The 12,144-nt window shown below is 46.3% G+C and overlaps 1 protein-coding gene across 1 annotated transcript in view; it reads right to left on the bottom strand.

Moving 5' to 3' along the window:
• LOC109879623 (kinesin-like protein KIF13B) overlaps positions 1-12,144 on the bottom strand; it is a 67,207-nt gene that overhangs the window by 3,953 nt on the left and 51,110 nt on the right. The window contains exons 27-33 of the mRNA XM_031800520.1: positions 11,200-11,358; positions 10,761-10,838; positions 10,362-10,421; positions 5,457-5,568; positions 4,592-4,725; positions 2,609-2,692; positions 907-2,506 (exon numbers count right to left, since the gene is read on the bottom strand). Coding sequence (XP_031656380.1) covers positions 907-2,506; positions 2,609-2,692; positions 4,592-4,725; positions 5,457-5,568; positions 10,362-10,421; positions 10,761-10,838; positions 11,200-11,358 — 2,227 coding nt within the window. The remainder of the gene's footprint in view (positions 1-906; positions 2,507-2,608; positions 2,693-4,591; positions 4,726-5,456; positions 5,569-10,361; positions 10,422-10,760; positions 10,839-11,199; positions 11,359-12,144) is intronic.

The raw sequence follows: 12,144 nt of genomic DNA, 5'->3' as shown, positions 1-12,144 counted from the left end.
AAAATTGAACTTTTTGGCAACAATGCAAAACGTTATGTTTGGCGTAAAAGCAACACAGCTCATCACCCTGAACACATCCCCACTGTCAAACATGGTGGTGGCAGCATCATGGTTGGGCCTGCTTTTCTTCAGCAGGGACAGGGAAGATGGTTAAAATTGATGGGAAGATGGATGGAGCCAAATACAGGACCATTCTGGAAGAAAACCTGATGGAGTCTGCAAAAGACCTGAGACTGGGACGGAGATTTGTCTTCCAACAAGACAATGATCCAAAACATAAAGCAAAATCTACAATGGAATGGTTCAAAAATAAACATATCCAGGTGTTAGAATGGCCAAGTCAAAGTCCAGACCTGAATCCAATCGAGAATCTGTGGAAAGAACTGAAAACTGCTGTTCACAAATGCTCTCCAGCCAACCTCACTGAGCTCGAGCTGTTTTGCAAGGAGGAATGGGAAAAGATTTCAGTCTCTCGATGTGCAAAACTGATAGAGACATACCCCAAGCGACTTACAGCTGTAATCGCAGCAAAAGGTGGCGCTACAAAGTATTAACTTAAGGGGGCTGAATAATTTTGCACGCCCAATTTTTCAGTTTTTGATTTGTTAAAAAAGTTTGAAATATCCAATAAATGTCGTTCCACTTCATGATTGTGTCCCACTTGTTGTTGATTCTTCACAAAAAATACAGTTTTATATCTTTATGTTTGAAGCCTGAAATGTGGCAAAAGGTCGCAAAGTTCAAGGGGGCCGAATACTTTCGCAAGGCACTGTATGTTAATTTACTCTAAATATATCACACACAATACTTAGCTAGCCATCACAAGAACTACAGCAGAATCGTAAAGTTAAAAATAAATACAAATCAGAACACATCACACATCACATCACAACACATTCTACCTACCCGCAGGTAAGTCCAGCTCCACTCCAACCCAGGTTCCGTCTGCGAAATCCGTAGGTCCCACGTAGCGCACAGTGCCACTTTTATTCGTTCCTACAGTCACAAACTCCCCCTCCTTCAGCCAGTCAGGCACCTCTGTGGCTGTGTCAGTGACTCCTTCGTCTGAGTCAGAGAGGATATCCAGAGGAAGAGAGAGATCAGCACCAAGACCACTGTTCCTGGCCTGGCTCTCATTCTCATTTACGATAGGATGGAAGGACTTCAGATCAGATGTCTTTACTTTCTGAATCTTGAATGGGTTTGCTGCCGAGCTACTGGGAGGTTTGACAACTAGTGCTGGAAGAAGGGTTGGGACAGTGGTTAGGAGAGGGGCTTTGGGTGGGACAGGAGCAGGAGTTACGGCCGTGATTCGAGCTGAAGCCAGGGTTGGGGCTAGGGTTAGGGCTAGGGTTGGAGCTAGGGTTGGGGCTAGGGTTGGGGCTAGGGTTGGGGCTAGGGTTGGGGCTAGGGTTGGGGATAGGGTTGGGGCTAGGGTTGGAGCTAGGGCTGAAGCCAGGGTTGGGGCTAGGGCTAGGGTTGGAGCTTCGGCTGGCTGGCTAGGTGCAAGCTCGACAACCAGAGGCTTTACAGGGGTAAGTGCAGGTTCAGGCTGGTCTGCCGGTGCTAGCTGGTCTAGAGGTGCTAGCTGGTCTAGAGGTGCTAGCTGGTCTAGAGGTGCTAGCTGGTCTAGAGGTGCTAGCTGGTCTAGAGGTGCTAGCTGGTCTAGAGGTGCTGACTCAGCTGTTGCCTCACGCTGTTCCCGAGGTGGCTTTGGCTCCACTGGTGGTTCTTCTAACTGGACTGGGTCTTTTATGTGGACTGGTGGTTCTGACTGGTCTAATTCTACAGACAGTTTTTCTGTTGACTTGTCTGGTGAAGACTGTCTCAGTTGTTCTTGTATGGACTTGACTGGCTGGACTGGTGGTTCAGACTCATTAGATACTAAAGACTGTTCTTGTGTAGACGGTGTCAGTGACTCTGGTTGGATTGATTCTTCACACGGTAGTAGTCTGTAGTATTCTTGTGTAAACTTGTGTGTCAGTGACTCTGGTGGAGTCATATCTTCAGGTTCTCCTGAGGATTTATAGGGTTTTGATATGCGAAGAGGTTCTGCGGAGGTTCCATGTGGTTCCAATGGGAGAGAAGAGTCTGCTCGTAGTGTATCAATATCAGTCCTGTCTGCCTGGGGAGAACTAGTATCAGTCCTCTGTTTCTCTGAAGCCTCCAGGTCAGTAGCAGTGGCCCTCTCTTCCTCCTGGTCGGCCATGTTAGACTCCTGATGAAGACACCGACCGATGTCGGACTCGAACGACCTGTGCGTCACCTCAAAGCCATCTGGATTGAGATTGGCTGACAGACCGAGGTCCCCACAAATCAGGTAAGCCTCTGACAGGGTTGCCGTGGAGACGCTGGTGGACATGTAGCCACTGGATGCCTCGCTGACCGGACTGGGGAAGGGGTCTTCTATCTCCGGGATGAGTGGAGGGATGATAGCCGGTGGGAGGGGCATGGTTTTCCCAGCCTCTGATTGGCACTTTGCGGGGACGATTTCCCCAATGGGAACCTGTGGAATTAACCAAACAGACAAGTAATGAATGGTGACGAACATATTACCATATTATTCTCAATACTTACTAGGGACAGACGATCAAGTATGGTAACTTACCAAGTGACGACTAAGTTTTGTATCCAAGTCCTCTTCAACACTTGCGGACTGCACTACAATGCGAGGTAGGCTCTGTGGGAGAGGCTAAAGATGAGAACATATGTTAAAAGTTTAAATCAGAGATGTTTCACAGAGTATGTGACAGTTAAATCAATCATAGATGTCATTATAGAAAACAGGCTCAAGCTCTCTTCCAGCCGCTGATCTAGGGACAGTATACAGATTCCAGCCGCTGATCTAGGGACAGTATACAGATTCCAGCCGCTGATCTAGGGACAGTATACAGATTCCAGCCGCTGATCTAGGGACAGTATACAGATTCCAGCCGCTGATCTAGGGACAGTATACAGATTCCAGCCGCTGATCTAGGGACAGTATACAGATTCCAGCCGCTGATCTAGGGACAGTATACAGATTCCAGCCGCTGATCTAGGGACAGTATACAGATTCCAGCCACTGATCTAGGGACAGTATACAGATTCCAGCCGCTGATCTAGGGACGGTATACAGATTCCAGCCGCTGATCTAGGGACGGTATCCAGATTCCTGTCCCTTTTCTATTAAATCATCCTCCATTCAGTCCTGCTCAAAATGCTGGAAATGAAATAAAGAATGATAAAGGCCATTACCACTAGGTAGCCTAGTGGTTAGAGTGGAGGGGCGGCAGGGTAGCCTAGTGGTTAGAGCGCTGGACGAGTAACCGAAAGGTGTGCAAGATCGGATCCACTATTCTGTCGTTCTGCCCCTGAACAAGGCAGTTAACCCACTGTTCCTAGGCCGTCATTGAAAATAAGAATGTGTTTTTAATTTACTTTTTAATTTAATTAAATTTTACAGCTAAACATTCCAAAGCCCTGTCTCCTCAGATAAGGGAAAGTAGAGGACAGGTGAGAAAAGACACAAAGCAGATCAGCTGCAACAGCACAATCAGAATTCTAGAATCATAGTCAGAAAATGAGAGGTGATTGTCTTCTGATGTTTTGCTTGAAAGATGCTATTTTCAGCAGGAGAAGAACCTACTGAGGTCATAGTCAGCAGGTCAAACAGAACTACCCTGTCATCCTCTGGCTAAGCCGATAACACCAGGAACACAACCACTGTCATATATATATATATATACGTCTGAGATTCATTCCACCAGCACTAAGCTTTTACCAGCTTCACTTTTGAAGAAGTCCATATCTACTAGTTTTTGTAGTTCAGAATATGTATGTTTAGGTGTGAAGGAGTGGTGGTATATATATATATATCTCCTGTCCACTGCACCACTCCTTCACACCGCTGGAGAATATTTCCATTCAGAGACTATCAGAGGTACTGTAAATTATACCTTTTAGTATAAGAATATTTTGAAGATAAAAATACACAACGCAGAGTACTAATTGTCAATAGGGAAAATAGTTCAACAGCTGTTTAGAATGTGTGGAATGTCGGTCCTGAACTCAGAGCTACGTGTTCTACATTTTCATTGGTCTATACATTGAGTCTGGAGCAGGATACTTGTTATTTGGTCATTTGGCTCAGTTGTACTGCAAGGCCTTCTGATTGGTCAACCGCAGGCTAGGGTGGGGGGGTATTAATGGCGTCCGTTTCCTTTGTTCTGTGGAGAAAAACTGAGGACAGGGAAGACTGAACATCTACCCCCCAGCATAATAATTTGTCCTTTTCAAATAAATCTATTTTTCTCCCCCTGATTTGCTTTGGGGTTTGTGTTATTGAAGAACTGCTAACACTAGTATAACAACAGATCGCCGCTTCACATAGAGCAGGTTACTAAATGTGTGAGATAATGTGAATGTTGGTTATATATATATAGTGTTTATGGGCAGCATGTGTTTTTTGTTGCTCTGAATGAAGCATATGCTATAAATAAGAACTGACCACAAAGCAGATGTTACTGTTAAAAGGTAGCAAATATGTTCACCAGGGGTCTGGTCTATGAACTGACCAGAGATCAGTAGTGTTATTAGTTTAGTACTTTACCTGCTGTGGGACATGGGTCAGGTCTCTCTTCTCCTCCCTGGTTGGAAACAGGGACTTTAGCAGTTTAGGGACAGGAGGAACCAGAGCCTTGACTGGGGAGAAATAAGAGGTAGCAGGAGCATACCGTGAGAGACCTGGAGAGGGTAAGCAGAGGAAAGAGGGAGGGATAGAAAGAAGAGAAGGAGGAGAGGAACAAGAGGAAGAGGGTACGAGAAGGGAGGACGAGGAGGAAGGAGGTACGGGGAGGGATGAGGACGAAGAGGACGAAGAGGAAGAAAATATAAAGGAGAAAAGAAAGATGAAGAAATAAGAGGAAAAGAAAGAAACAGAAGACAGATCTAATAGATTAACCAACAGATGAAACCACAGAAACAGAAGACAGATCTAATAGATTAACCAACAGATGAAACCACAGAAACAGAAGACAGATCTAATAGATTAACCAACAGATGAAACCACAGAAACAGAAGACAGATCTAATAGATTAACCAACAGATGAAACCACAGAAACAGAAGACAGATCTAATAGATTAACCAACAGATGAAACCACAGAAACAGAAGACAGATCTAATAGATTAACCAACAGATGAAACCACAGAAACAGAAGACAGATCTAATAGATTAACCAACAGATGAAACCACAGAAACAGAAGACAGATCTAATAGATTAACCAACAGATGAAACCACAGAAACAGAAGACAGATCTAATAGATTAACCAACAGATGAAACCACAGAAACAGAAGACAGATCTAATAGATTAACCAACAGATGAGCAGCACTAGTGACAGTTCTAAATGAAGAAAAGGTTAGCGGTAGCGATCATTAGCCCTGATATAACAGAGGCATTGTTTGTTGTTCTCACTCGTCTCAGGGTGGATGTTCTGGGCCAGAGGCGGAGCGGAGCTAGGCAGGGTGCGTCTGGAGTTGGATGGTGGAGAGAACACTGACAGGTCCTGGTTACTCTCTGACCAGCCCTGAGGAGACGAGAAGCAGACATTATCTACATAAATTGTTAGATCTTTTTTTACTGTATTGTTGTAACAACAACAACAAAACATGTAATTGTTCAAACTGTTTATCTTATGTTGTCAATTCTGCTTCATAGTCAAATGAAACTATAGGTGAAACTAGGGGCTGAAAATATGGGCTGTGTGCATGGAGACGTCTATATGCATTTCAAACTGAAAATATAGCAGCGAGCAGGCATTGGGTGGTTGTTCACAGAATGACAAAAAGGACCAGATCAGTTGGATAACAAAACAAGTACTATAATGTAGGAACTATTTCACATTGTTCGTTTGCATAATATAAACCTAGCATTCATTTGCATGAGACAAAGTCCACTTGATCAAGAGTTAATGCTCTGGTATCCTACAGCGCCACCAACTGGCCTGGGGTCAATGATCTCTACAGCACCACCAACTGGTCTGGGGTCAATGATCTCTACAGCGCCACCTACTGGTCTGGGGTCAATGATCTCTACAGCACCACCAACTGGTCTGGGGTCAATGATCTCTACAGCGCCACCAACTGGTCTGGGGTCAATGATCTCTACAGCGCCACCAACTGGTCTGGGGTCAATGATCTCTACAGCGCCACCAACTGGTCTGGGGTCAATGATCTCTACAGCGCCACCAACTGGTCTGGGGTCAATGATCTCTACAGCGCCACCAACTGGTCTGGGGTCAATGATCTCTACAGCGCCACCAACTGGTCTGGGGTCAATGACCTCTACAGCGCCACCAACTGATCTGGGGTCAATGACCTCTACAGCGCCACCAACTGGTCTGGGGTCAATGATCTCTACAGCGCCACCAACTGGTCTGGGGTCAATGATCTCTACAGCGCCACCAACTGGTCTGGGGTCAATGATCTCTACAGCGCCACCAACTGGTCTGGGGTCAATGAGCTCTATAGCGCCACCAACTGGTCTGGGGTCAATGATCTCTACAGCACCACCAACTGGTCTGGGGTCAATGACCTCTACAGCGCCACCAACTGATCTGGGGTCAATGACCTCTATAGCGCCACCAACTGGTCTGGGGTCAATGATCTCTACAGCGCCACCAACTGGTCTGGGGTCAATGATCTCTACAGCGCCACCAACTGGTCTGGGATCAATGATCTCTATAGCGCCACCAACTGGTCTGGGGTCAATGATCTCTACAGCGCCACCAACTGATCTGGGGTCAATGACCTCTATAGCGCCACCAACTGGTCTGGGGTCAATGATCTCTACAGCGCCACCAACTGGTCTGGGGTCAATGATCTCTACAGCGCCACCAACTGGTCTGGGATCAATGATCTCTACAGCGCCACCAACTGGTCTGGGGTCAATGATCTCTACAGCACCACCAACTGGTCTGGGGTCAATGATCTCTACAGCGCCACCAACTGGTCTGGGGTCAATGATCTCTAAAGCGCCACCAACTGGTCTGGGGTCAATGACCTCTATAGAGCCACCAACTGATCTGGGGTCAATGACCTCTATAGCGCCACCAACTGGTCTGGGGTCAATGATCTCTACAGCGCCACCAACTGGTCTGGGGTCAATGATCTCTACAGCGCCACCAACTGGTCTGGGATCAATGATCTCTACAGCGCCACCAACTGGTCTGGGGTCAATGATCTCTACAGCACCACCAACTGGTCTGGGGTCAATGATCTCTACAGCGCCACCAACTGGTCTGGGGTCAATGATCTCTAAAGCGCCACCAACTGGTCTGGGGTCAATGACCTCTATAGAGCCACCAACTGGTCTGGGGTCAATGATCTCTACAGCGCCACCAACTGGTCTGGGGTCAATGACCTCTATAGAGCCACCAACTGGTCTGGGGTCAATGATCTCTATAGCGTCTCCAACTGGTCTGGGGTCAATGATCTCTACAGCGCCACCAACTGGTCTGGGGTCAATGAGCTCTATAGCGCCACCAACTGGTCTGGGGTCAATGATCTCTACAGCACCACCAACTGGTCTGGGGTCAATGACCTCTACAGCGCCACCAACTGATCTGGGGTCAATGACCTCTATAGCGCCACCAACTGGTCTGGGGTCAATGATCTCTACAGCGCCACCAACTGATCTGGGGTCAATGAGCTCTATAGCACCACCAACTGATCTGGGGTCAATGAGCTCTATAGCGCCACCAACTGGTCTGGTGCAGTCATCTAAGGATGCAGTGACTTTATATTCACACAGCTGAATGCATCAGTGTTATTTTCTCAAACTCTTTAGGGACTATTGTGATGAGCAGGTGTGAAAGTCAATTGAATTTCATCCAAATACGGGACCTCGTGTGCACACGCATCCGAAAAATGTAGGGAGGCAGAACGGTCCTGTATGTTCTGCCGCCCTAGGCGAGATAAAATCCCCCCCCCCCCCTATCCCCACTAGAATAGAATACAGCAGGGGTCGACAATAGGTTTGGCAGAACAGAACAGCAGCCCAATTCAGCTTGTATAATAGGCCCGAATCAGTGCCATTATTTTAGACCAAAGTTATTCATGGCCACTAGTATCTGTGTGTCAAATTAGGAAAAATAAGTTACCAATCTATGCTCAAGTTATTTGACCATGTCAAGAAAAATGATTAAACTAGAGAATAACTATAGCTTTGCTGGGAACCCCTAATGAGAGGTGACTGTATAGTTAGTTCCCTTAAGGATAAGCACCTTCAGTAAATACGCTTTCTCTGTGAGAGCTTCCCATGTCTGGAATACACTGCCATCAGACACACATAACTGCACCACATATCACACTTTCACAAAATGCATAAAGACATGGCTGAAGGTCAATCAGATTTGTGAACATGGTCCCTAGCTGTGTATTGCCGCTTTCCATGTTGTCTGTTGTCTGTAGCTTGTGAGGTGTGGAAACACTTTGTTGCTTTTATTAAATTTGTCTTGCTGCTTTTTGTTCTATGTTGCTCTGTCTGTATGCTACGTCTTGCTTGTCCTATGTTGCTCTGTCTGTATGCTACGTCTTGCTTGTCCTATGTTGCTCTGTCTGTATGCTACGTCTTGCTTGTCCTATGTTGCTCTGTCTGTATGCTACGTCTTGCTTGTCCTATGTTGCTCTGTCTGTATGCTATGTCTTGCTTGTCCTATTTTGCTCATTCTGTATGCTACGTCTTGCTTGTTCTATGTTTCTCTGTCTGTATGCTATGTCTTGCTTGTCCTATGTTGCTGTCTGTATGCTATGTATTGCTTGTTCTATGTTGCTCTGTCTGTATGCTACGTCTTGCTTGTTCTATGTTGCTGTCTGTATGCTACGTCTTGCTTGTTCTATGTTGCTCTGTCTGTATGCTACGTCTTGCTTGTTCTATGTTGCTCTGTCTGTATGCTACGTCTTGCTTGTCCTATGTTGCTCTGTCTGTATGCTACGTCTTGCTTGTCCTATGTTGCTCTGTCTGTATGCTACGTCTTGCTTGTCCTATGTTGCTCTGTCTGTATGCTACGTCTTGCTTGTTCTATGTTGCTCTGTCTGTATGCTACGTCTTGCTTGTCCTATGTTGCTGTCTGTATGCTACATCTTGCTTGTTCTATGTTGCTCTGTCTGTATGCTACGTCTTGCTTGTTCTATGTTGCTCTGTCTGTATGCTACGTCTTGCTTGTCCTATGTTGCTGTCTGTATGCTATGTCTTGCATGTTCTATGTTGCTCTGTCTGTATGCTACGTCTTGCTTGTCCTATGTTGCTCTGTCTGTATGCTACGTCTTGCTTGTCCTATGTTGCTGTCTGTATGCTATGTCTTGCATGTTCTATGTTGCTCTGTCTGTATGCTACGTCTTGCTTGTCCTATGTTGCTGTCTGTATGCTATGTCTTGCTTGTTCTATGTTGCTCTGTCTGTATGCTATGTCTTGCTTGTTCTATGTTGCTCTGTCTGTATGCTATGTCTTGCTTGTTCTATGTTGCTCTGTCTGTATGCTACGTCTTGCTTGTTCTATGTTGCTCTGTCTGTATGCTACGTCTTGCTTGTCCTATGTTGCTGTCTGTATGCTATGTCTTGCTTGTTCTATGTTGATCTGTCTGTATGCTACGTCTTGCTTGTCCTATGTTGCTGTCTGTATGCTACGTCTTGCTTGTTCTATGTTGATCTGTCTGTATGCTACGTCTTGCTTGTTCTATGTTGATCTGTCTGTATGCTACGTCTTGCTTGTTCTATGTTGATCTGTCTGTATGCTACGTCTTGCTTGTTCTATGTTGATCTGTCTGTATGCTACGTCTTGCTTGTTCTATGTTGATCTGTCTGTATGCTACGTCTTGCTTGTTCTATGTTGCTCTGTCTGTATGCTACGTCTTGCTTGTTCCATGTTGCTCTGTCTGTATGCTACGTCTTGCTTGTTCTATGTTGCTCTGTCTGTATGCTACGTCTTGCTTGGTCCATGTTGCTCTGTCTGTATGCTACGTCTTGCTTGTTCCATGTTGCTCTGTCTGTATGCTACGTCTTGCTTGTTCTATGTTGCTCTGTCTGTATGCTACGTCTTGCTTGTCCTATGTTGCTCTGTCTGTATGCTACGTCTTGCTTGTCCTATGTTGCTCTGCGTGTGCTCACTGCTCAATGATTTTCTATTTTGTAATTGTTTTTAATAACCTGCCCAGGGACTGCGGTTGAAAATTAGCCGGTTGGCTAAAACCAGCACTTTTACTGAAACGTAGATTAATGTGCACTGTCCCTGTAAAAAAATACAAATAAACTCAAACTCAATAAAAACACATTTATCAAGGTAAGTCATTGAGAACAATAAGGAAGTTGGTTAAAGTCTCACCTTGTTGTCATCTAGCCTGTGATTGGAGGACAGATCCTGTCTGCTCCAGGATCCTGACAGCTAAGGTGGTTGAAACCAGAGTGAGGTCAGCATGGAACATGTTACTAGGACAGGCTGTCGTAGGTGTTACTGGTTAACTAACTAACTAACTAACTAACGACAACATTCTAAAATAAGTTAATATTTTCTAGAAATAGGCATGGAATAATTGATGAGAATTGCTGTTTGGGGTTTTAAGCTGGGTTTCTGTACAGCACTTTGAGACATCAGCTGATGTACGAAGGGCTATATAAATACATTTGATTTGAACGCCTCCGTTGACCAATCAGTTACAGGCAGGATGTTATGGGTTGGAGTAATCAGTGAACGATACGGAGATCATGTGATGTAGATTCTTACCCGGTTCACGTTAGGAGAGCTGAGAGCACGACTGGGAGACTTGGCCTTGACAGACAACTTCTCCTTTACTGCTACTTCCTGCACAGACACAGACAAAGACAAACAGACAGACAAAGACAGACAGACAAAGACACAGACACACAAAGACACAGACACACACCGATAGCACAAAGACACAGACACACAAAGACACAGACACACAAAGACACAGACACACAAAGACACAGACACACAAAGACACAGACACACAGACACAGACACACACCGATAGCACAAAGACACAGACACACAAAGACACAGACACACAAAGACACAGACACACACCGATAGCACAAAGACACAGACACACAAAGACACAGACACACGGTTTATGTTACGTAAGAGTTGAGTATATGTACTATTGTGTGTGTTCGTGTTGTCTGTGTGTGTGCGTGTGGACCTGTCGTAGTCGGTCCAGGGTGAGTATATTCTCTACAGCCAGGACACTGCGGAGGTACTTCTCTATGGCAGCCTCACTGTCCCCTGACTGGACATCCTGAACATCAACACTGGCTGCTAGTCTGGCCAGCATCTCTCTGTCCTCTGGACCCTGGACATGCTGAAGGAGGAGGAGGAGGAGACTTCGATCAGTGTTGGCCTTTTGGAAGAGAGATCCGCAAGCTATGGTCCTTCATGTGTCAGGGACCTGCAAACCACAGTCTTTCTTCCTCAGAGGACCACTTCCAGTAAAACTAGCACTTAAGAAATCACTGGTCAGCTCACTAGCAGAGGGACTGGTCAGCTCACTAGCAGAGGGACAAGTCAGCTCACTAGCAGAGGGACAAGTCAGCTCACTAGCAGAGGGACAAGTCAGCTCACTAGCAGAGGGACAAGTCAGCTCACTAGCAGAGGGACAAGTCAGCTCACTAGCAGAGGGACAAGTCAGCTCACTAGCAGAGGGACAGGTCAGCTCACTAGCAGAGGGACAGGTCAGCTCACTAGCAGAGGGACAGGTCAGCTCACTAGCAGAGGGACAGGTCAGCTCACTAGCAGAGGGACAGGTCAGCTCACTAGCAGAGGGACAGGTCAGCTCACTAGCAGAGGGACTGGTCAGGTCACTAGCAGAGGGACTGGTCAGGTCACTAGCAGAGTGACTGGTCAGGTCACTAGCAGAGGGACTGGTCAGCTCACTAGCATAGGGACTGGTCAGCTCACTAGCAGAGGGACTGGTCAGCTCACTAGCAGAGGGACAGGTCAGCTCACTAGCAGAGGGACAGGTCAGCTCACTAGCAGAGGGACAGGTCAGCTCACTAGCAGAGGGACTGGTCAGCTCACTAGCAGAGGGACTGGTCAGCTCACTAGCAGAGGGACAGGTCAGCTCACTAGCAGAGGGACTGGTCAGCTC

The sequence above is a fragment of the Oncorhynchus kisutch genome, linkage group LG21 (genome assembly GCF_002021735.2).
Source record: "Oncorhynchus kisutch isolate 150728-3 linkage group LG21, Okis_V2, whole genome shotgun sequence".
Lineage (NCBI taxonomy): Eukaryota > Metazoa > Chordata > Actinopteri > Salmoniformes > Salmonidae > Oncorhynchus > Oncorhynchus kisutch.
This window is presented reverse-complemented; position numbering and strand designations above follow the sequence as displayed.